At 36.2% G+C, this 23,739-nt stretch overlaps 2 protein-coding genes across 4 annotated transcripts in view; one reads left to right on the top strand and one right to left on the bottom strand.

The window, feature by feature from the left end:
- Positions 1-5,702, top strand: part of LOC144445801 (polycystin-2-like) — an 8,075-nt gene extending 2,373 nt beyond the window's left edge. Inside the window, exons 5-13 of the mRNA XM_078135441.1 lie at positions 1-58; positions 481-558; positions 1,301-1,440; positions 2,127-2,401; positions 3,800-3,909; positions 4,387-4,502; positions 4,884-5,088; positions 5,233-5,461; positions 5,698-5,702. The exon at positions 1-58 is cut by the window's left edge and continues 72 nt beyond it. Coding sequence (XP_077991567.1) covers positions 1-58; positions 481-558; positions 1,301-1,440; positions 2,127-2,401; positions 3,800-3,909; positions 4,387-4,502; positions 4,884-5,088; positions 5,233-5,461; positions 5,698-5,702 — 1,216 coding nt within the window. The remainder of the gene's footprint in view (positions 59-480; positions 559-1,300; positions 1,441-2,126; positions 2,402-3,799; positions 3,910-4,386; positions 4,503-4,883; positions 5,089-5,232; positions 5,462-5,697) is intronic.
- A 2,919-nt stretch (positions 5,703-8,621) lies between these two features.
- Positions 8,622-21,987, bottom strand: LOC144445523 (uncharacterized). 3 transcript variants are annotated; one of them, XR_013481912.1, is made up of 11 exons: positions 21,808-21,987; positions 21,203-21,339; positions 19,864-19,980; positions 19,069-19,215; positions 17,671-18,057; positions 16,910-16,977; positions 15,545-15,615; positions 14,866-15,006; positions 10,727-10,819; positions 10,231-10,301; positions 8,622-9,766 (listed from the first exon to the last, which is right to left on the bottom strand). XR_013481912.1 is itself a non-coding variant. In XM_078135111.1 (9 exons), exons 1-8 carry the CDS (start codon positions 21,908-21,910, stop codon positions 14,867-14,869), a joined length of 1,170 nt encoding a protein of 389 aa, XP_077991237.1. In that variant the 5' UTR covers positions 21,911-21,987; the 3' UTR covers positions 13,158-14,403; position 14,866. The 3 variants fall into 3 exon arrangements, 2 of the variants coding, with proteins under 2 accessions (XP_077991237.1, XP_077991236.1); XM_078135111.1 differs by lacking the exons at positions 8,622-9,766; positions 10,231-10,301; positions 10,727-10,819 and adding an exon at positions 13,158-14,403; XM_078135110.1 differs by lacking the exons at positions 8,622-9,766; positions 10,231-10,301; positions 10,727-10,819 and having other exon boundaries at positions 13,158-15,006.
- Positions 21,988-23,739: the final 1,752 nt, after the last annotated feature.

The following is a 23,739-nucleotide window of genomic DNA, read 5'->3' as shown; positions in this document are numbered from 1 at the left end:
ACCTGACGAAAGGGCATGTTATTCCTTCCCGGGGGATGGATGGAGAGTTGCATTGTGGGTAAGTGCCATGTTTGTTTTGCGGGTTTTTTCAAGAATGGGAACTACCATTGAAAATTTCAAAAATGTTAGGTTCTCCCAATTTTCCTTGCAAACGTGAATAATGTTCCTGATCCTCACATGCCGCTTTTAAGTAAATCCCTGGCTATCAATGAATAAACTATCTTCTGAGGTTGATTTTAAGGGTTAAGGGTGAAATGTTTCTTATTTTGTTGGGGTAGAGTTTGTTTGTTGAATATGGGATCAAATTGATCTTTCATCCCTCTTTTGACACGTGACATGGGAAGTTCATGATTACGTGTACTTAGCATCTGGAGGACATATTTGACCACATTTTATATGACATTCAAAATGGCGCAGAAATATACTCGATTATTTTTCAAAATAAATTGTCATTTTAATTCGTTATTTATCTTTCTGTAGATCATTGCTATTGGATATACAGTATTCTTAATCATTCAAGAATTCCATGAATACTTCACATCAAAGGGAGATTTCGATGTGAGTAATGGTCGATGGTTTAATCTAAAATATTCTCTATACTAAACCTCAGCATTTGAATTAGTACAATTGTTATGTACACGTTAGGGCGCCATCAGATATCAATACCTGGTTTCCCAAGTCTGTGCACATATTAGGGCGCCATCAGATATCAATACCTGGTTTCCCAAAGTCTGTGCACATATTAGGGCGCCATCAGATATCAATACCTGGTTTCTCAAGTCTGTGCACATATTAGGGCGCCATCAGCAGTCAATGTTATATTTTCCCAGTTGTTTCTAAGTATGTGTGTATGCTCATATTAGTACGTCATCAGCCGCCAATGCCATGTTTTCTCAGTTTGTTTTTGTTTTTGTGAATTGTATCCTACTGTGTATTGTGGCCAAGTGTATCTAAATGACAGAAGATTATCAAAGGGACATCCACACATTTCTTCAGAATGAAGGATGACTAGTGTGGGGGGGCGGATTTTGGGGTAGGTGTTTTTGCGGGGTTTTTTTTTTGTTTGATTTTGTATTTTAGTCATTTCTGATGAGCCATTTACATTAATGATGGTCTGTTTCTCAAAACGATATCATTGACACAAATCCATTTTACATTAACAAATTACTTTACTTTGACAACCACTCTAGATAGTGTGCGCCTATTAGCACTCATTAATTTTGAACATACATAACAATGCCCTAAAGGCACTGTGACATGTTTACAATAAACTGATGCGAAAATAAAATGTTATCTTCAGAGATGGAAGAAATGGAAGACAGATTTGATAGAGACTGATATGAAGTATTGTCATCCCAAATGGCCACACGAGAAGGAATGGCTAGACATGGAAGTCGACGAAATGAAGAATAAGAAAGCTGGATATTTTCGTGATCCCTGGTGAGTTTATATCGTGATTTTATGCTAATATAATTTATTGACCAAATATTTTCATCAGTTTGAGTGATCAGATTACTTGTATGGGTTGTAACGTACAATCATTTCAAAGGTTTTAGCATTGCGCTTTCCCTCTGTCGTGCTCGACGATCCTCATCAGAATGACAAATTCCATAGTTACAGCTCAAGAAATCAAGAGACGAGACGTGGGGCATCGAGCTGCATTTACAGTCGGCTGATCATACCGCCACCTAGTGGTCAACTGTAACTATAGAATTTATCACTCTGATAAGGTCGTCAACCGAGTAGATAGAACCTGTTTAAAATATCAACTCAACTTGAAGTTTAGCACTGGGTACCTAATTCTGCTATTGAAACTGGAATATTTCGAACTGAGTTATACATGTGAAAGACACTATTAGTATATAAACCCATGTACACAAGGGGATCATCCCAAAGGCGATGTGGCCCTATATTTGTAGGATGAAATTGTATCTAGCCACGACGACCAAAAAGAGAATATTTGCACTCGTTTCCATTTGCAAAAGACAATTAACAAGGCACGCTACTACCACTGGTGGCGCTCTACCATGTAACACACTTTTTGAAGAACCCAACCAATAATTTGAATGTGAAGCTAATTATAGCTTTCTAATGTAACAATTCATGTTTATATCTTTTGTGTGTAGGAATATCTTTGACTGGTGCGTCTACGTTCTATTAATCATATGTGTGATACTTCACTTTGTTGACATTGGTGTAGTGTCAGACGAACTTTGTTATCCTGACAATGAGGAGAACAACACCACCAATATAACAGAACCCGGCGACGACGACGATGATGACGACGACGACGATGACAGAGAAAGTGCCGCATCAAAGATTCATATCCGGCTCTTCGCTATTACCATCATATTTGTATGGGTCCGATTGTTCAAATCAGCGAGAGCGTTCATGACATTAGGTGGGTTACATTGGGTTACATTGTTCAAATCAGCGAGGGCGTTCATGACATTAGGTGGGTTACATTGGGTTACATTGTTCAAATCAGCGAGGGCGTTCATGACATTAGGTGGGTCAGATTGTTCAAATCGGCGAGGGCATTCATGACATTAGGTAGGTCAGATTGTTCAAATCAGTGAGGGCATTCATGACATACATACATACATACATACATACATACATACATACATACATACATACAAAGTACCTACATACATACATACATACATACATACATACATACATACATACATACACACACACACACACACACACATACATACATACATACATACATACATACATACATACATACATACATACATACACATTATCGTGATTGTATAGACCATATTGGTCAGATTACTTGAATTGGTTTGTTGTGTGTGTACTTTCTGTCATTTGTTTGACTAACAAGTTAGCTCTTGCAATCACATCGTTCATTTTTCCCACTGTTTGTAAACTTTATAGACAATTTTCTTCAGTATTATACTACCCACGTCCCTTGATTTACTTTTACATTTCCTGTTATCATAAACTTACTGTAGACTCGCATCTCCTGTTGTTGATAACACGTCTCTCTTCGTTCTCTAGGTCCGTTCATTGTTATGTGCTACAAGATCCTGGGAGACATTGCAAGATTTAGTTTTTTATATTTCATATTTTACATTCCATACAGTAAGTTTTACATAGATCTCATATTTTTGAATGGTGAATTTATGAACACACTTTTCTTACTTATTTTATAATTTACTTGTAAACGTCAAGGAACTGTAACATTTTTTTTTTGCTATCTTAAGGTATGCATTTTATGATGTTGGTCTAAAATTTGGGTTAAGATTTGGCTGGTCTAAAATGTCCCCACCCTTGGAGGTCTTTGTTTTTGTCTGTTTAAGCATCATGATATGTATTATCTGTCTAGCTACATATAGAAGATATCAATTATACCATGCACACGCCGAGTTGAACAAAAAAAATATGGAATTTATTCCCTGGTCATTCTACATATCGACAACACGCGTCTACGTCATAATAACGCGTGTCTACGTCATTGGTTGTGTTGTGTTCGAAATATGAGTCAAAACGTTCAAACTTGTCATTACTTTCCCTGTTTTTCATTGATATTACTGTCGCTGGTATAATTATGTTCTCTCACGATTCTCCATTATTTTCTTCAGCTGGAAAATACTCGTGACCTAAAGGGTTTTGTGACAAGTCGCTAGACGAGTGACAAATCCCCCTCAGATCACTCATATATTTTTACGTAGTTGAACGAAGAAAAATATTAACGAATAACATCTTTAGGTTTTCAATTTAAGAAGAAGGATAAATTATAATTGTTTTTCCCCTTACCCTTCAGCTTGTGCATTCTGGATGATGTTTGGTGGTGATGTTGAAGAATTCGAAACTGTTTCTGAAACCCTGTTTAGTTTGTTTCGAATGACGTTGGTGGATGAATACAACTATGATGTTAGTATATACTGAGTATCTCTATAATCTGAATCCTTACATGTAGACTAAACATTTCAATAATGTATTTTAGGTACGAGGCTTATTTCGGGTCAAATGCTACATTGCAGAGACTGGTCGAGAAAACGCTAATCAGCTGATGTCATTCGATAATTAGCTATAGCCTACAGTCAGTAACATCGTATAAGGTTCAGATTGTGCCACACATACTGCAAAAATACCACATGATCAGTAATGATTAATGCACGGACGAAAGAAACACAAATTTAAACATATACCTAGTTGAATGTTAACATGACTTTTTACCACATTGTATCTGGTCGCCATATTGATGCAATGTATCGCATTTGATAATGCACTAAGTCTCCGAGGCGAGGACCAATGACAGACCAAAACTGTGCCCAACTTTGTATAAGGAAAGTGTGCAATATAAAGTTATAACAACATTCATGTCCTTTCATTCTCTACCTCACCTAGGGACTGAAAGAGGAAAATCCTATCATGTGTGATATCTTGGTTGGGACGTATCTAGCAATCTCTGCTATCGTCTTTCTAAACGTGTTCATTGCTATGCTTAGTGAAACCTTTGTCAGGTGAGTAATATGCACTGCCAATGAATAATATTAATAATTATAATTATATGTATATGTGTGTGTGGCTCTCTCTATGTATAAAGTTCGGACGATTGGTCACATAAAGCTATCCGTAATGATGTCGTGATGACGGTATACTAGGTGCGCGTATTCTCTCTCTCTCTCTCTCTCTCTCTCTCTCTCTCTCTCTCTCTCTCTCTCTCTCTCTCTCTCTCTCTCTCTCTCTCTCTCTCTCTCTCTCTCTCTCTCTCTCTCTCTCTCTCAGAGTAAATCACTTTCTCTCTATTGTGTCTCTCTACCATCTCTCTTCGTCCACCCCCAACTCTTTCTACATGAGGGTGTTTTCACTTGTGTTCATAATATCTAACGTTCATTTAACAGAGTCCATGATAATGCACACTCTAATGCATTGATGCAAAGGGCAGAAATCATAATGGCCTTGGAGGATAATCTATCTGACAGCAGCAAACAGAGTTTCTATAAATACATACATGACGAGTGTGGTCCTCGACGAAAATATTACGACGATGACATGGACAATGAGGGAAAAGATGAAGATTTAAAGAAAGCCACATGGCAGATTAGGGTAAGGGGAGAGAAGGACGTCTTTAAAAACGCATAATTTATTAAACTCTGCCATTTCATAATATTTGTAATACGTTGAATAGAAAGTCAAATTAGCAAACCAAAAGCCTCACCAATTACAGATTGAGCCCCTTAAATTACACAGGATCAACTCGGCCAGTTGACCGATGCCATCCACGATTCTGCTGCCGTAGACATGGCACGATCTCCCGGAGACATGACTGCGAGGGAAGCAAGTCAGGCGAATGACATAAGAAATCTAAATATGGAGTTGACTCAATTGAAACAGAACCAAAAGGAAGCTACAGACCGTATGCAGGCCAACTTGGAACAAATTTTGAATATACTCGTGGAAGTCGCCAAAAAACCGAAAGGTATTAAATATGATACTTACAAATTTTATTCTCGACATGTCATTATTGAGCTGGTTGCGGGGGGGGGGGGGGGGATAAGCTATTAGGATGCTTCCATTCTTGCTGTAGAACAATTTTCACTCTCGCGAGACGAGTGTTGAAGTAGCGTGTTCTGTAGTTGTCATAAAAGGGTAGTTTGGTTTTACGACATATGACTATATTGTTCCATTTAATGTCAAATAGTTTATTTTTTGTAGATTAGGATGTGAAACATATAAATGAAACTGGCAATATAATATTCTACACTCCCTTGTTTTGTAATGTAGGTGGTAGTGGTGATGGGGGAAATGGATCAGGCTTTAATCGTGGTGGTCTGGATAGTATTCGTGGTGAATATAAAGATGATGATGAGGATGGCGATGGTAGAACAAGAAGGTAAGTTTTTTTCATGTTGAATATACTTATTATACATATACTATACAGTGGGTTTGGAATTTATTAAAGTCAAACAGTCGTAACTTTTGTCCTTTGTTTAAAATTTCTTTTCTGTGTGCAAATTTACCCATATTGCTGAAGAGTGTTATCACTTAGTGCCACAGTATCCGTTGTTTAGGATATTACAGTAACACGCGTACGGTAGTCAAATCCGACCGATGATTTATTTTAACACTGGAACGAATACATACCTGAGAATAATATGATGTGCTATAAAGCACATTGCTTAACCTTATTCTGGAACTAGCATACGTCATATTACCCTACGTGTTGTTATGTAGCAACTATTTCCATTGACTTTCGGAATTCAGCCTCAGGGAAATAATTACTGCAAAACAACCCTCATAGCCCGGCAATAAGTGTATTTATACACAGCTCAAAATTATCACCATATATATAAATTTATTGTGTAAACAATTTTGTGTCTCTACTTTAAATTAGAAAGTGTGTATACTATGTCGTACCACAGAGGGGCATTTATGGTCGGAGTACTGCTAGTTAGGACATTGTTAATGATATTGCATCGCGTCAAGGACAAGGGTGACTTATTATAGCATTACTGTCTGTTTAGTTTATTTCAGAACAATAAGGCCACGTGCCTAAAGAGCAAACAATGTCACAAACGTTTCATTTCATAGAGGACAATTCCTCTCAATTTTTCATTGCAAAATGAATAACTGAAGCTAAATTATTTAGATAAGTTATATTATCTGAATTCAAAAGTGAAATGAAGGAAGGGTTTAAACAAAACCACCTTGGTAACATTTCTTTACGAAGGTCCTTGTAAATCGGACAAATTGCTAAGAAACGATACTCGGAATGGAGATGATGATGATAGCATTATCTCCATTACAAGTCAGTGGTTGTACCTTTTCCTTGTTTCATTAATTCGTACCCGTTAAAAAGGTTTACTACAAATTACAGTAGAGTTGGTTTTAATTTCAATACACTCAGAGTAATTGGTGGGCCGTCGAGAGGACGACACAGGGATGTATTCCCCAAATCAATTGAAGACATTGACCATAGAACAACAACACAGGTAATACATAATCTTGCTAGAACCAAAAGAAATCCGTTTTCAGTCATTTAGTTATTTGTTTGTTTGTTTATATATCTATCTATTTAACTGTCTACTGAGTATGTGTACGGGAACTGATTCCAAAAATTAAAAAAAATGAACCATACTGAGATATCTTATACATGCTTCACAAAATGAAATGAAATGAAAAACACTGAAATATATTATTACACTTCTAGGAACAAAGCTCTTATGAAACAGTACTAGTGCTATGAGGTAATTATACCTCCAATTTGAGTGAAGCTGTATTCTCTGGAATGGCCTATTTCATTGTTGTTTGATTTATTTATCTGATATTCATCAGCGAGTATAAACGTGTACAACCTTGTTTCTCTACAGAAACCACCCCAACCTACAGTAGCATTCACCACAAGCCTTGACCAAGACCAGGAACACTTATTATCAGTAGACAGCGAGTCTGCATGAACGTATACAGTTTAGCAACCCGACTTCAAGACTGGGAAGGGTGTTTGTAAAGTTGCCGTCACGTGTTGTAACTTAAAAAGCAGTGACTTGGAAGATATCTATTATTTGTCTTCAACATTTTCTAAAACTTTTGTAAAGACAGCTGATTTTAGTTAGATTGTACTCAGATATTCATACTATTACCAAATTAATTTTATAATGATGATTGTGTATTTGTATATCCTATCGTATATATTCAGTAAATAGCATTTTATAAATAGTACTTTTCGTAAAACCTAAACAAACCATATTCCCATAAGCAAAAAGAACATTTTGTCACGTACGTGATGTGCCATATGGGCATCCAAATTTCTCCATATATCTGGATGACACCCCTAGATGGAGGGCTCGACCCAATGTCTGACATGTACCTGTGGACATCGATCAGCAGTGTAAGTTTTGGAAAGGTCGTGATCAGTGTGTTGGGGTCGAGGTCACGTTCCTCCCAATTCACCACAAAGGACCTGCTGTCAGACAGGGTAAATCCGGGGATTTGCCCCAACAGGCTTTATCATGTTTATATCACCTGAAAAAAACCGACCAAGTTGCATTTATTTAGACTAACTCTTTTTGCGTGTTGTATCAAATCATACGACCAAGTATAGTGTGACTCCAATCGTTTGCTTACGCTACACGCTTGCAACAAGTTCCACAGGAAGTAAATAAAGAAATCGCGCCAAGTTCACTGCATCAGCTTTTAGTCAGATTGAACTTGCCTGTCGCTGGTTGTAGTTGGACGTCACAAGTGTACAACTTAGCTTTAATATCCATATTGCAAATTTTTACACCTCTTTTGTAGTTGTTTCTAAAGAAACGTTGAGTTTTGAGCTATCGAATAAAACTACCAACGACGTCTAACAGTCTGGCAGCTTTGAGGGTTTTTTGTTTTGTTTTGTTTGATGTATGTTTGTTTTTTTGGAGGGGGTGTGGCTCCCTGGACGTTCGAAATACGCTTAAAAATTCCCATCTTTCAGAGAGCAACTTCATAACTGTAAGCGCCACTGAACATTGTTTAACTTTTACATGGCACTGAGAGAGAGAGAGAGAGAGAGATGACAAAGTTCTTGCCAGTGACACCTCCATGCAAGGAAATCCACAGACCACCATTTTTGATATGATAAATATTGCTTTAATACCCAAGAAAAACGGGAGTCATTTAAAATGTATATATCGGTCTTAAAATTCAGTCAATCTTGTAGAAGTAATATCCAACATGATTAAAATGAAAACAAGGTACAGATAAAGACTGCTACCGGTGCATGAAATGTACGCTCTTATAACAATGAAATTTACACTAGTTAAAATGGCACATGTTGACTTTATAAGCTTTTTACTCAAGTGAAAATAGTTACATAATATAATAACTTTTGATTAAACTAGAGTCGATGCATGCTTTCCATGACATCACAATCATCTTCTGGCATTATTAGAACAAATGATTGTATAGTGGGATTTCCTGGTAATTTTCTAATTATGGCATAGAATTGTTTATAAATTATATATTGATACCTGGTTTGAGTTCAGTTAATTGCAAGTGGTGCATAAGTGTGCTCCAGTGAGTATAACACTGTAAATAAACATGTGAAAATTCACTTTATGCCCCTGTAAGAATGTTCTATTGATAGAGTTACTGCTCTGGTCTAAAGTCATGTGAATATGGTTACTGCTCTGGTCTAAAGTCATGTCACAAAGGTTACTGCTCTGGTCTAAAGTCATGTGACAATGGTTACTGCTCTGGTCTAAAGTCATGTGACAATGGTTACTGCTCTGACCCTATTAAAGTCATTTGACACCAGCTGTGCTCTGACCCCAAGTCATGTAACACCGACTACTGCTCTGATCCCAAGTCATCTGACAGAGGCTACTGCTCTGACCCCCAAGTCATGTGACACTGGCTATGCATTGATCCAAAGTCATGTGATACCGGCTACTGCTCTGATCCCAAGTCATGTGATACCGGCTACTGCTCTGATCCCAAGTCATGTGACATCGGCTACTGCTCTGATCCCAAGTCATGTGACACTGGCTATGCTCTGACTCCAAATCTTTGATTGTTGATTGCTGTAGATATCTTTCAGCAGCAGCATCTACATCAAGCCAGTTGTTTCAGTAGTAAATTATTGAGAGGTGGAAACTAATGAAAAATGGTAACTGATTTTAGACTCAAGTTCTTCAGAGTAGTCAAGTTGATCGAAAAGGCAGAATTGGAGTGTCAATCTCTGTCCAATATTATTGAAACCACAACAGGAGAATCATTCATCCCAATGTTTATTTCTGTACTCAAAATCCTGCAAAGAAATCATATGAATTCACTATTACACAATTATTATACAATCCAATTTGAATCATATCTTGTTCCTAAAGGTTAAATAACCTGCTGCTGTACAAATGCTACTTCTTATTATGAATGCACTTGTGGCACTAATGTTACAAGAATCATATTGTCAACCATAACACAGTATGTTATCACTTATTAGTATCACATTAGGAATGCACTTGTGTCCACATATTACAATAATGTGTTTTAAGGTATGACATCAATAATTTTTTCTACTATTAAAGTAACAGAATACTGAAGAGCCTCACTAGACACATCAGATTAATGTTTTTTTCCCAACTTGTAATTTTTTATGTTCAAATACCCCTTTGTAGAAAGAGGATTATTGCATAATGCTTTTGCGCACAATAAGTTGGTTTTCATTGAACCTACTAAAAATCATGACACAGTAACTATATTACAACCAATACCCACCTTCTTTCTCTGCGACTCTCTTATGAAGCCAACTTGGTGTACTACATCTCTCAAGCAGCAAGACAACATACCTAGAAATAAAGATTCAAAATTAAATAGTTCTATATTCTCTTCAACTGCAACAAGGCGGTTGTCCAAGTCACAGGATTGTCCAATTCACACATGGGCCCTAGGGTTCCAATGCAACAGTAGCCTGGTTAGAAACTTGAGACACTAAAACCGCATATCTCGTGTGAGTGATAAGAGCTCTCATGGGGCATGCCTCTCACCCTAGCTTCCTTGTACACATCTCTTTACTTAGTAAATCCATGGTCTAAACCATGCACTTGGATCAAACACCTACTCAGCCATTTTGGCATGTGTTGTAAAGACATGGTGAAGATCAACCCAGTGACAGCTCCAGGCTACAAATTATGGGCACACTATATCAAATACGTATGCAAACAACTCTTTCACCCCATTTATCGGAGTGGACATTATGGAATAAAACTCTTACCTTTATGTTTACTGGTTCAATTCTGTGATCATCATTGAATATTGTTATCTAGTAATAACAGTTCAATAAAGGCTGACGTCAATGTAAGGATATCTGGAGAAAGGGAGAGTACAACTAAGTTAAAATTTAATATTTACTAGTCGGTGAGATGGCAGAAAGAGAGGAACAAGTGAAGTCTTCCGAGGAACTTCTGTAAAAGTCAGGGACGGTGATAATCTAAGGATCTGCCCTTGGTTACAGAGAGTTATGAAAAATCTGGATATTCCAAATTTACACAATCTTGTATAAAGCTGTATTGCCTCAGTTTAAGGACTCAGAGAGTACATTAACTTTCATAAGAAAAACATCATTTTGAATGTTAGATTTAAAGTTTTATGACAGAGTATTAGTGAGTGGTTTAGGGTAATTATTTTTATCAATATATGTTTTCTTCCCCTCTTTAGCAGGCAGAATTTTTTAAAATGTCATACCTACAGCAATCATTGTTCGTAACTTGGCTATTATGACGTAGAGAGCACACACAAACCACATACCGAGGCATTCATTTTTGAGACAATACAGCTTCAAGGGTATGAATTTAAATTTCAACATATTCCTAAAATTGGTAAATATCCATTTAGGTGCATTATCTATGATTTTTAAGTCACATTTATTTATACAGCGACTATTTAGATGTTGAAGTTAATTTTAAAGTCTTCCATTTATGCATATGATTATGGGATGAATCAATTCCAAGTACTGATTGGTTGATTGTATTCTACATAGAAAATTAAATATATTTCAATTAGATTCTAGGAAATACACTTAATTCAACTCATAATCACCCTTCACATCACAATTATCAAATAACACTACAACATCACTAAAAAAAAGTAAGTTTAAAAGCATCACTTTACATAAGGATATTACATGCCACACTAAGGTTAAACTAGAAAAAGTCCATTAGAAAATGGTACATTACCTTCATTTATACCTGGTGCATGGCCTCATATATTTAAAATATGTAGGGTACCCTGAATAATGTATCACTTGTATTAAGTCCATTTATATCCTCTGGTATTTGGGAATAATTGCTGCAGTTTATTCATGGTAGCTGGCCTCATTATTTAAGAAATTCTGGGTACCCCGAATATCACATCTCTGGATTAAGTCCTCTTTATATCTTCTGATAGTAGGTTACTTCATCTTTATGTATTAGCTGTACTGGCCTTATGACTTTACAATATGGGGGTTACCTTAGTATCATATCTGATGGTATTTATGTCTTCAAATCACGGGCAAGTAGTAAATATTATTTTCTAAATATATGGTATGTAACCATCACCTGTTGAAGTGTATGTCTTCAAATCATGGGTAAGTAATAAAGATTATCTATAACATGAGGTACATTTGTATGTGACCATCTCCACATGGAGTGTATGTATGTCTTCAAATCATGGCCAAGCAGTACAGATTTCTAAATTCTTTGTACGTGGCATTTCACCATGTATATGTCTCCAAATCACGGCCAAATAATGGTATTTTCATGAGTAAATTATAACATTTATTTTTAGAGGTAGTATAGTATTCGAACCATCTCCTGATGGTGTTTAAGGTCTTCAAAAATCATATCCTTTGATTATTTGCTTCAAATCACTTCTTTGGTAATTGGCCTTTAAATGTAAAGTTAAGTATTACTGTGGGTAATAAGTCTATGTCATCTAGAAAGTGATTAGTTATGTTCATGTACTGTATTCTGGTTTCACAATCTACTAATTCTCATTTACATTGAATCAAGTTCATTCATGCAATATTACCCATAAAATATAACTTGTTGAGATTACACATCAGAGATTTCTGGTGTTGTGAATGCAAAGATAAGCACTATTGTAGGGTCAATTAGATACATTTGAAAACCCGGTTACTTGAAATGATTGACATATTTCTGTGAAAGAGCATACTGTGCAAGAGTTAACACAATAACCCGGGTCAACAATACTAAACATGGCAAACTAAATTCAAAACTTTCAATTCAAAACTTGTATCACATTTACCCATTTTTTTAACACCTACTTTACAGTTACTTTTTCAGAAAGTAGTGGATAAACATTAATCAGATAGATTATGGTTATGATGGTAACAAATAAAACTGGCTTGTCAGGCCAGGGTTAAATGTTACTTAAACAGATTCAGAAGGTGGCATTTTTTAAACTCAAATGACACAACCATCGTGTTTTAAGTATTTTAAACCATTACATCTTTAACAGCCTTAAAAAAAGCTCACTTCGATGTCAAATTAGAAATTCATTCAGAACTTTAGTACTCACAGTTACTGTAATCTGTAGCTTGACCTTACAATTTGCACATATTTGCATAACATATACAAATGAAATGTTTCAGGGGTAACAAATTAGAAGTGTGGATTTAAATGACGTCAAGGCAGTTATAATAATTATGGTAAAAGTTGACAATCTTTATTTGATGAAACAGACCTGTCACAACATAGTACAATGAACTAACAGCAAGACATTAGTTTGAACAGCATTTAAAATCAAAGTTATAAAGGTGAGGCACACTTTCTTAGTTTCTTATAACTTTACTAAATTATATCCGACTCAAGTAACTTAGTAAGGACGCCCTTCCGAGTAGTTCAAAAGTATGGATGTTACTTGGGAATTATGTCACATGATATTAGTTTATCTCGGACAATATTGTACAATGCTCTATTCAACACATCATTAGGAGAAATTACAAACAACAAAAGTTTATGGAAAACTCAGTCTTCAATAAAAGAAATGTATCTGCATCTAGTGTGCGTACTTCAGAGGGTTCAAAAATCTACACTGTTAGAGAGGAACTGTACATGTATCTCGCATGTGTGTAGCTTTGTTGTAGAGGTAACTGTATTAATCAAGCATGACATTATAATGTTGATACATGTTTTGTATTAAAAAGTGATGATACAAATTAGAAGAAGCATCATGTTGGAAGGTTGTGTTCTCTAAGTTAACACTGACATTAGTTTTCTTATATACTGATAAGCTGTAAAATGTACGGACATAAAAAAACTACATATGACCTCTATACTTGGCTAGCTAATACAAAGGGACATGGGCCAGATCTGATGAACATGTTTCTGTATTTTCACATCTGATGGTTTATGTTTCTTATTTTACAATAAGAAACATGCTTTATTATCATGGGTAACCATGACATCCGTGGTACATTAGTTGGGCAAATTAAATTAACAACATTAGGATGTTATGTATGTATACACAGACACTGCTGTTGACGATAATCATACAGAAATGCACATAAATGTAGATGGTACACTCATTTCAATACATGTCTAAACCTAGCAATGCTATATGGAGATGTTACACTCATTTCAATACATGTATAAACCTAGCAACGCTATATGGAGATGTTACACTCATTTCAATACATGTATAAACCTAGCAATGCTATATGGAGATGTTACACTCATTTCAATACATGTATAAACCTAGCAATGCTATATGGAGATGTTACACTCGTGTCAATGCATATATCAACACAATTATAATTACATGTATGCTAGGATAAAGTTTTATGTAAGTATTTATTGACTATCATGAAATCAAGTCTCTAGTTGGCCCATATCCCTTTTGAACACTTGGCTAGATAATATAAATACAATTTAATTACGCCCTCTGAACCTGAATGGGAAAATAAGATTATACATGTATCAGCAACAAGCCTTAGGGTTGATAATTTAAATCAAGAACATGTGGCAATGACTGGTTTTCTAGCACTAGGTTTATATCAATTAAACATTTCAAATATAAAAAAAAAACACTTTTAAATTCACTAAACATGATGGTAAACATAATCAGCAACAGTTCTGTTTAAACATTATACGCGATCGTTAAGAAAAAATATTTTACATGTATATTTAAGAATACAAAGTATTAACTTTTTAAGAATGGCAGGACATTTTCAGAAACCTGTAATCCTAATTTATTTTTAAGAATGTTTTAACATTTTAAATAAGATTTTGGAAACACTCACAGGTATGGTCAAGATTACGTAACAGGGTTGAGTTTATACGTTTAGGATGACAGTCTTTTTTATTCTATCAATCTGTAGCAAGTTAATTTAAAACCACTCAATCAGCTTACTTTAGAAACGGCTGTACGGATGAGCTCTGTTGGTAGGTTTGGCAGCCGGAGACTTGAAGCGGTTTGTACCCATACCCATTCCTGAACCACCACTGCTGCCACCACCACTACCCCAGCTCTGGTTACCGCCACCACCAGTTCCTGCAATGTAAATCAGCGAGGTGTAATTATTTCAGCAGCGAACAAGGGATGGTGTGAAATTGCTGGGCCTTATTTTACAACACCAATTTACCACTTTATGACTAGTATGACCTACATCCAGACTTTCCTGGAAGCACATAAAAGACACCATTCAATCCCAATGACAACTATAAATCTCTTCAAATCTTGGCTTGCTTTGGAAGCCAGTAACATATCTTTGTTCTTGGAAAAGGTATTGTGACAATTTGGAACATGGCATTTGGACACAAAACAGATTCTTGAAGTGGGTCTGAAGAACTTCTAAGCTTTTAAACAAATGAATCAGACACTATAAACACATGGGAGGTCAATATCAAAGGTCAAAGGTAAGTGACCAACTGAACTGGAAACAAACAGGGTACTACATCAGTTTAACTACTTTTGGATGAACTGTGCCTTTGGTGAAAGACCAAAATATCAGTGTTTCATTTCTTCAACCATTTTAACAATGTTACCGACTACACCTGTGAATCTTGGTGACAAACTTATTACTACTTACCATAACCAGTGCCATATCCGCCTGAATTATCAGTACCACTGTACTCATCATAACCATAACCACCAGTTCCACTACAATGTGACAAAAGAAATACCAAAATGACATTCCCACATTATATTCAGATATCATCCCCCAATTCAGCCAAGGAAAATAAGACCGTCCTAAGGGGCCTTGTTAGAAGTTGCTATATAAAGTAGGGCACTACTTCACAAGCCCTTAGAGGTCACAGGTTTATGAAAAAACATATTGTAGAAGAACTAATCATACCAACTCAAAGCATAATCAATGAAAAATAAAGGCGATTTGGAAAACTTTTGAAAATGTGTATAATTCACTGCAAAGATACATATGTACTACATCCGAATGTGTAATATTATATTATTGGTATTTTTTGAAGGAAAAAAAGGTGTGAATTTTGATAACTTGGACCTTAAAATACCACATATTTTTCACTTTACACCATTGATTATATCATAGTAATGAAATGAATATCAGTTGAGCATGGCATTCTTGTGTATATTTAATCAGCATATGGGTACGAGTACATTTGGGTATACATTCTGAGGGTTAAACACAAAGTTTAATTACGGTTTTATGTCAGGGCTTGAAATTAACTAATTTCTTTGGTAGTCCTAGTGGTCTACCAATTTCAGAAAGTGGTAGCCCAAGGATGCCTGGATGGTGACCAGTAGTCCTATATTCATGAACTAAAAACAGAGTTTCTCTAATGGAAATATGTGTGAGTTATTAAAATACTTTTATATCTGTAAATCTTCCATCCTTTAAATCATCGCATAATCAGTGGTAGCCTGAGTGGGCTACCAGCTGCAAATTATGGTAGCTCCATGACAAGAATTGGTAGTCTGTGGACACGGACTACTGTTAATTTCAAGCCCTGTAAGTACATATTTTATCTGAGTAAAACCTCAGCTAGTACCCACTTGTACAGTAAGTAACCATGAAACCTCACAAATGAAACATACCAAATTGAATACATACATGTAGTGACTATAGTGACTGGTCGAGACATCTTTAATTTCTACCTCACACTTTGCCAACATTTAGATGTACTCCCACCCACTTCTTTTAACTTCAATCAGTGTTTTTGCTAAGGTTTGGGAACCCCGGTAACAGAAAGGGGGAAAGAAGTAAAACTGGTAGTGCTTCCCATGCAATGTATCATAGTTTAGGTGGGGAACCCCGGTAGATTTTACCTACTTACCGCCCTTAAATAAAACACTGTCAATTGTCATAGTTGGACTGAGTCTATCTCTTGACCCAATACATGTACATGTACACATCTCCTCTCAGCTCATTAAGGTCAAAACACTTTCACAATATCTAGATATTTTACTGTTGACTTACCCACTCTGGTCTGTGTAGGATTGATCATAGGACTGATCATAACTCTGGTCATAGGACTCCTCATAACCCTGTGAAAACATTAAAAACATTATAATAACAATAATAATAATAAAGCGAATTTATCATGTGTTTCTTCTCCGAAGAGCTCCAGCTCCAGATGCAGACACAGAACTACTAACAAAATGAAAGGATAGAAACAATTTGAAAACATAAAGTAAGCTAAAATTGAAAAAGGTAAGTTTATAGACGATAAATTAAATCTTTTCAAGACAAAGTTTTTTATCAATGACACTTTACACTGACTTTCCTCTATACACAACTTGAAAAGAATTAAAGATGTGATCTGAAATACAAACACTTCAATCCCTGAAGGAGCAGTTGAAATAAACAATACAGTTACTCCACAATAAGTATGCTTTATGAAAACTGTGTGATTTTTTCCCTGGAGTGAAACATCTTCAATTTTTGTTGCACACAATGACAAAATTCAATAATAATGATCACTCAGAAATATTGTACGAGATAGTATATATAGGCCCTGCAAAACATTTACTCCCCACACCCTCCTCCCAGTGAGTTTCGCACCCCCATCACCCTCGGCCCCTCCGGTGGATTTAAGGAATTCAAATTAAGAAGAATGTCATAGTTGAGAGGACCTCACACAAGATGACAACTAAGCATAGTTTAAAATTTGGTCAGTCTGAAAATAAACCAACTCACTACCCAGTTTATAAGTAAATTGTATATGAAACCATACTTACATATGACTCTTGTTCTGCTGCTCCAGCTCCAGAATCATAAGATGAGGCACCACCTGTTCCACCATATCCCATGCCACCGCCTCCACCCATACCACCACCTCCACCCATATTGCCTCCGCCAGATCCACCCATGTTCCTCATGCCACCACCTCTGCCTCCCATTCCACCAGGTGCTGGGCCCCTAGGTCCTGACTGTGCACCACCCCTCATTCCCATGGATCCTCCCCTTTGTCCTGGCATGCCTCCACGGCCACCCATCATGCCACGCCCTCTGCCTCCAGGACCACCTCTCATTCCTCTTCCCCGGCCACCTGGAGGTGCCTCTAGGGTTCCGTTGATGACAGCAAGTTCTCTGAGCTGTTCTTGTCTGATTTCATCATTATTATCCTGGGAGGGAGAGAAAGGATAAAATCACTTAATACAATGTGTGCATGACAAGTCAACACAAATGGATACAAACATGGCAACAAAAAATAAAAGGAAAAAATTACATCTACAAAACTTAAGTTTTCCAAATGATGCATTTTTGTTCAAAAGACAAGAGTAGTGGAGGATTTTAATATTAATGCTTAAATCGTTTCATAATTTTAACACCATTACATATATACTTCAGTACTGCTGAACATTTATTACAAGTATGATCTTTGTTTTGATTCATAGCTTGTCAGTTTGTATATTTGTACACTTTCTTATCTCAAAACTGTGTAACTAGAGCCACTGGCTCAACAGTCTATCAACTTTAAATAAAAGTTAATAGTAAAACATTTCAGACTAATCTTTGGGTGTGATGTAATTTCTGCGAGTTTACTTTTACATTGTATATCAAAGTTGATTTACTCGCTGGCACAGACTGGAAATACACTGGAAATTATGAAACTTGCAATAAATGTTGTCTTACTTGACAAAAATCCTACTTAACACTGCTACATTTTATCATCTTGCTCCTCAAATATCTCATTTTGATAAGGTTTTTGAGCCAGACAATAAAATGTAGCAATCTTCTTAAGATTTTTGTTGAGCCAGACGTTTTGTTTCAGGTTTCATGATTTTCTTATTATAGGTATGGTTCTGATTACATTATTCCTGTGTCTTGTACATGTACATATATATTATTCTCAACCAACCATCACCCTCACTTTCCCCTCACACACACTAAGACAAGTTTTAGCAGGGCTCCACACCCTATCAACAATTTCCCTGGTATGGTTATGCACCCTGCCTTCCTATGTTAATTTCCCCTGTTCAAATTTTCCCATAACTTGACATCTATACAACTTAAAAGACCATTTGCAATGTCTATACTCAAACAGCACAAAACATGTGGAAAATACCTCCTTACTATCCCCATTATTTTACCAGGGTTCCAAACAAACATATTCAAAGATTATTACTACTTACTGGTACAAGGAACTTGCGGAGTTCACTAAGTGCATGTCCCATCCTAGAATGAGCCTCTGCAGGAAGCGCATATACCTCTGCCATAACATGCAAGTCCTCATGTAAATGTCCATATTTTTGTGAGTTCTCCTGTCTCAGATCTTCTTCCTGCAAAATGTCCACACAACTTATTGTCAAAGGCAGAATATATATGTATACATTTATTCACTGAAAAAAAACCTGATAAATTGATGTTGCAACCCAAAATTTCATTCTATATACCATAGCTGTTGTACGCACAAAGTTTTCATGATCACACCAGGATTGTTTGCCATGTCGAGTGAAAGAGTGACATGAGGGACAAAACTTCATCAGATCAAATCAGCAGTAAATTTTAATCAACTTATCAACATCTCAGTGGTAAATACAGAACCTGTTGTCATTAAAGGAGTGAAAATTTTCAAAATTTCGTAGGACGAGCAAATATGAAGTTAAGCAATTACATTGATACCAAACCCCCTTCACCATGGGCTTCTCAACAGATGAAGTTTATCGAGTTTGTGCCACAGCACGAGATCATCCCTAACATTCGACAAATTATTCTCTCCTATATGTTTCATGGTTGGTTTTCAAGTTCCTTATTCCACATTCATTTTCCATAAAGAAAATATACTCCTTACTAATGTGCCGTCTAAGCCAATTTGATAACGCCACTGACACACACAACTTCTAGTGGCACACAAAAATTTGATGTTCCCCTATCTCTTACTATGTGGTGAAATCCCAGTTCCAGCACACCATGTACCAAGTCCTTACCTTCTTTTTATCTCTCATGGAACCTCTTCCAAGAATGGATATTTTAGCACCACTTTCTTCCTGCAACCTCTTCAAGGAGTTACCTCTTGGACCAAGAATTTTGCCTACAAAGTTGAACTGTACAGCAGAACTTTTATGAAATGGTGCAATAATGATGTGGATGAACAGAGGGCAACCAAATAACCTTCCCACTCTATAATGACTGACCTGTTCCAACTTTTGTACCAAGATAAACATGGAGGTACATGTACATGCTTTTATTTACGACCTTATCTCACAAAAATACATTCCTTCTCTAAATATTTCATCAAATAGTTCTAAGTCTATTCCTATCCCTGCAAATAACATTCAAAGCCAGTGGTAAGTGTTTCACATATTGTGTCAAATGTTGCATGGAGTAAGTCGTCCCTTCCTTCTCCTACCTGGAAAGAGCCAGCCGTGAAACCTGGGGTTACCAGAAATGCTGGTAACTAAAGAATTAACATACCCAGTGCTCAAATCAGTGTTTTTGCTAAGGTTTGGGAACCCCGGTAACAGAAAGGGGGAAAGAGGTAAAACTGGTAGTGCTTCCCATGCAATGTATCATAGTTTAGGTGGGTAACCCCGGTAGATTTTACCTACTTACCGCCCTTAAATAAAACACTGCAAATATTGGCAATAAATTGACTATTTAGTAATTTTACATCACTGTGGCTACAAAAGTCCCAGATTGGATGATCATAAATCCCGTTCAACCGTAATTACAGGCATCCTTACGTATGATGCCATATCGGATGTCACGATCAAATATGGCAGCATTTGTGTGGTGGGACATTAGAGATAACAGTTCAAACTGAAAAGGTTCTGATTTCGACACTTTTTGTGATCTTAAGAGCGACTACTATCATCAAAGAGATATAAAATGAGTACATATTCAATCGATTGCTAATATTTGATCCCTGGGTATGTAATTCTTTTGTAGTTCATGAGAAAGCATTTTGCTGGTGCACTTGAAATAGGCTTGTTACATTGATTTTCGTAAGACGTGTTGAGCAAATGTGTACACCATCTGCAAATGGCATAATAAAGGTTGACACTCACAGGTAAATACAAAGATTATGAAATCATCGGAATTGTACATTTTGCTACTTTATTTACAAACATGTATGGGGGTTTCTACTTCACACATCTCTCAATAATTGTCCTTTACACAAAATGTAGAGTAACTGATTCAATGAAATAAATATATTCTGTAAATTTGTGCTAAGATTAAGAAAGTTTTTTTCAAAAACTGATTTCAACCACATTAAACTTGAAATCAGGAAATGAATCACTTGAATATCTAGTATGTTTCTTTTACCTTTGGATGCTCCTTGACAGGAACACAAATTTTTTCGACTAATTTCATTGGTTTGTCTTTGGTCAACTCCAGATAGCCTTCCTGTGCAGATTTACTAGTTGCGGCATCCTTTGTTCCATCCTGAAGTCCATTAATCTCTGTAATTTGAATTTTGTAATGTTTTGACACATCGATTGTTATTTACTTATTCATCTATATCACAAGTGATGAATTAAATGCGAAGATCTTCCCCCGTACAGTGGGTTAGGTATCTGCAACAATTCTAACGTGGCAAGGGCTTGACAGCATAGCAGTAATCTTTTGTGATCGATTCATTGGCGTGTTTTCACGTGGGACGCCATTTTGAAAACCTTTTATTTATGCATACGAAAATACACCAATATGAATCTTGTTGACTTTCAATAACATGATAACATTCGACACCGTAAAATAAGTACTGTGGTTGTTAATTACATATTTAGATCACTATGAAAAATTACGTGATCAATCCTAAAGGAGTTCTCAGCAAATCAGGTTTGTCAAATCAAACACACTGACTGGGCTGACACTAACAAGCATGTCAGCTCAGTCATGGTCATGTACTATGTGCACAAAGAGATTCTCACCTTCTCCCATCAAACGAGCGGCATTCTTTAAACCAGTTTTTTCCAACTGTTCCTTCTCTGCTATTAGTTCGTTAATGTAGATCTGGCTGTCTGCTTCTTCCATATTTGATATTTGTGATAAAATGTTTTATATATTTTCCTGTGTAGGCCAAAACAGTTCTACAGAATGCACGCTTACAAGCAAAGCTGTTTACTTCCTTTTTGAATTTCTATATACATCCGCCTTATTTAAATAGTTCTAATTTGTTGTGTGTTTCTTGAATCAAATTTTCCAAATTCCAAAAATTAACATTATATGCCATTTAATGTTTTTATTGGAAAGTAACAACTGTTTCTGATGAAAATTTGTTGGATTGCTTCAAATTGAAACTCTACTTGCAAGTGTAGTGCGCCTTAATACCACCGATCAGAGAAGTTAAAGGGTAATAAAGTTCCGGGTGGGGGTTGAACCATTGGAGAGATAGGGGATAACCGCTTGCTTTTGTAATTACTGTATGTAAATGTATCATTATATGGACATGTACAAGCATACTGCATACTGTACTATCATTACCAGAAATCATAGGGACGCCTAATTCTGTTTGTATCAGTGAATACACTGACATAGAATATAACGTTACATGTATCTACATGTACATATACAAAGTCACTAGTCAACATGTCCTTCAAGTTCAATAATATTTCATTATACAGATGAAAAGGACTGTTGTTTTAAGAGGTGCGAAGCCCCTCCTTTGCACGGTTTATTTTCCGGAATGCCTCACCCGGTGTACGACAGTAGTACTCTCCTCATCCTTACTAGCCAAGTTTCATAACTCTTTTGCATTCCCTTCCTACTACTATACAGTCAGTTATAAGTTCAGGTGTCTGAATGTTTTCAAAAAAGTCAGCCTTGGTAAATCATTTCGGACTGTTATATTTTACTACTGCTACGTCACTAACTACTGAATCTAGGTTAGTCTGATACAACGATGAAAGAATTGGAGTTGACTGGACTGAGCACTTTCATACATTATCCTCGCATTGAAGCTCAGACTGTAAGATAAGTCGTGACGTTTCGTCCTCACCGGCCTCCTTAGGGGTTGGCCGATGTTTGAGGGCGCCCCGTCACTGGCGTACCTTACAGACTAATTGAAGCTGTGCTCCAGCTGACACTAACCTAACATATGTTTCCCTGTGAGTATTGGCTGGCATAAAAAACATTCACTAGAACTAGAACACTGTAAAAAGGGAAATTGGTATTAAATATGCCTTTCAATAATTATGTTCATATGGTATGGTCAGAGTGATTAAAATATTTGCCTAGGCCTGTTTGAGCACACATTTACAAATGTAAAATAATAAACAAATTCAGTGTAATTACAAAATTTGTAATTACAAAATTTAATAATTTGTATACCCACCTATCGCCATCATATGCTCCTTTAAAATTAGCTGAAAATTAATTCGAATGTGTATGTTCATAATTTGCTGAACATAAAAAGTCATTCTTTAAATTTATTTTCGATTTCCTGTCAATTGTTGTCAGTGTTGAATATAACTAATTTGTATGTTGATTAGTGTACAATTTGGTAACAAATTCCCTGTATATATCAAACTATTCAGGGTCGACTAAACAGACTGTGCCTACCAGCAAGTGGAGGAAACCCTACTGAGTAAGTATGTACGACACATTGAACAGTTGTTATTATTAAACTTTGTTCTTCTTCTTGCTATGCGTTATATGTTACTTTTCATGTAACTTTGATGAGAGAGAGAAAAATGTCCTACTTAAGACTGGATTAATAGATATTTAGAACTTTGTCTTCGAAAGTACTCTCATGATCACAGTGACTAGAAGACTGAGTTTGTAGTCGAAAGCACTCGAGTTTTCCAAATTATGTTGTGTATATGGGTGCAATTTTAGTACTCATGGTCACTATTTGTTGTATT

This window comes from Glandiceps talaboti, chromosome 14, assembly GCF_964340395.1.
Source record: "Glandiceps talaboti chromosome 14, keGlaTala1.1, whole genome shotgun sequence".
Taxonomy (NCBI): Eukaryota; Metazoa; Hemichordata; class Enteropneusta; family Spengelidae; genus Glandiceps; species Glandiceps talaboti.
Note: the sequence above shows the minus strand (reverse complement) of the source record. Positions and strands in the feature narration are given on the sequence as shown.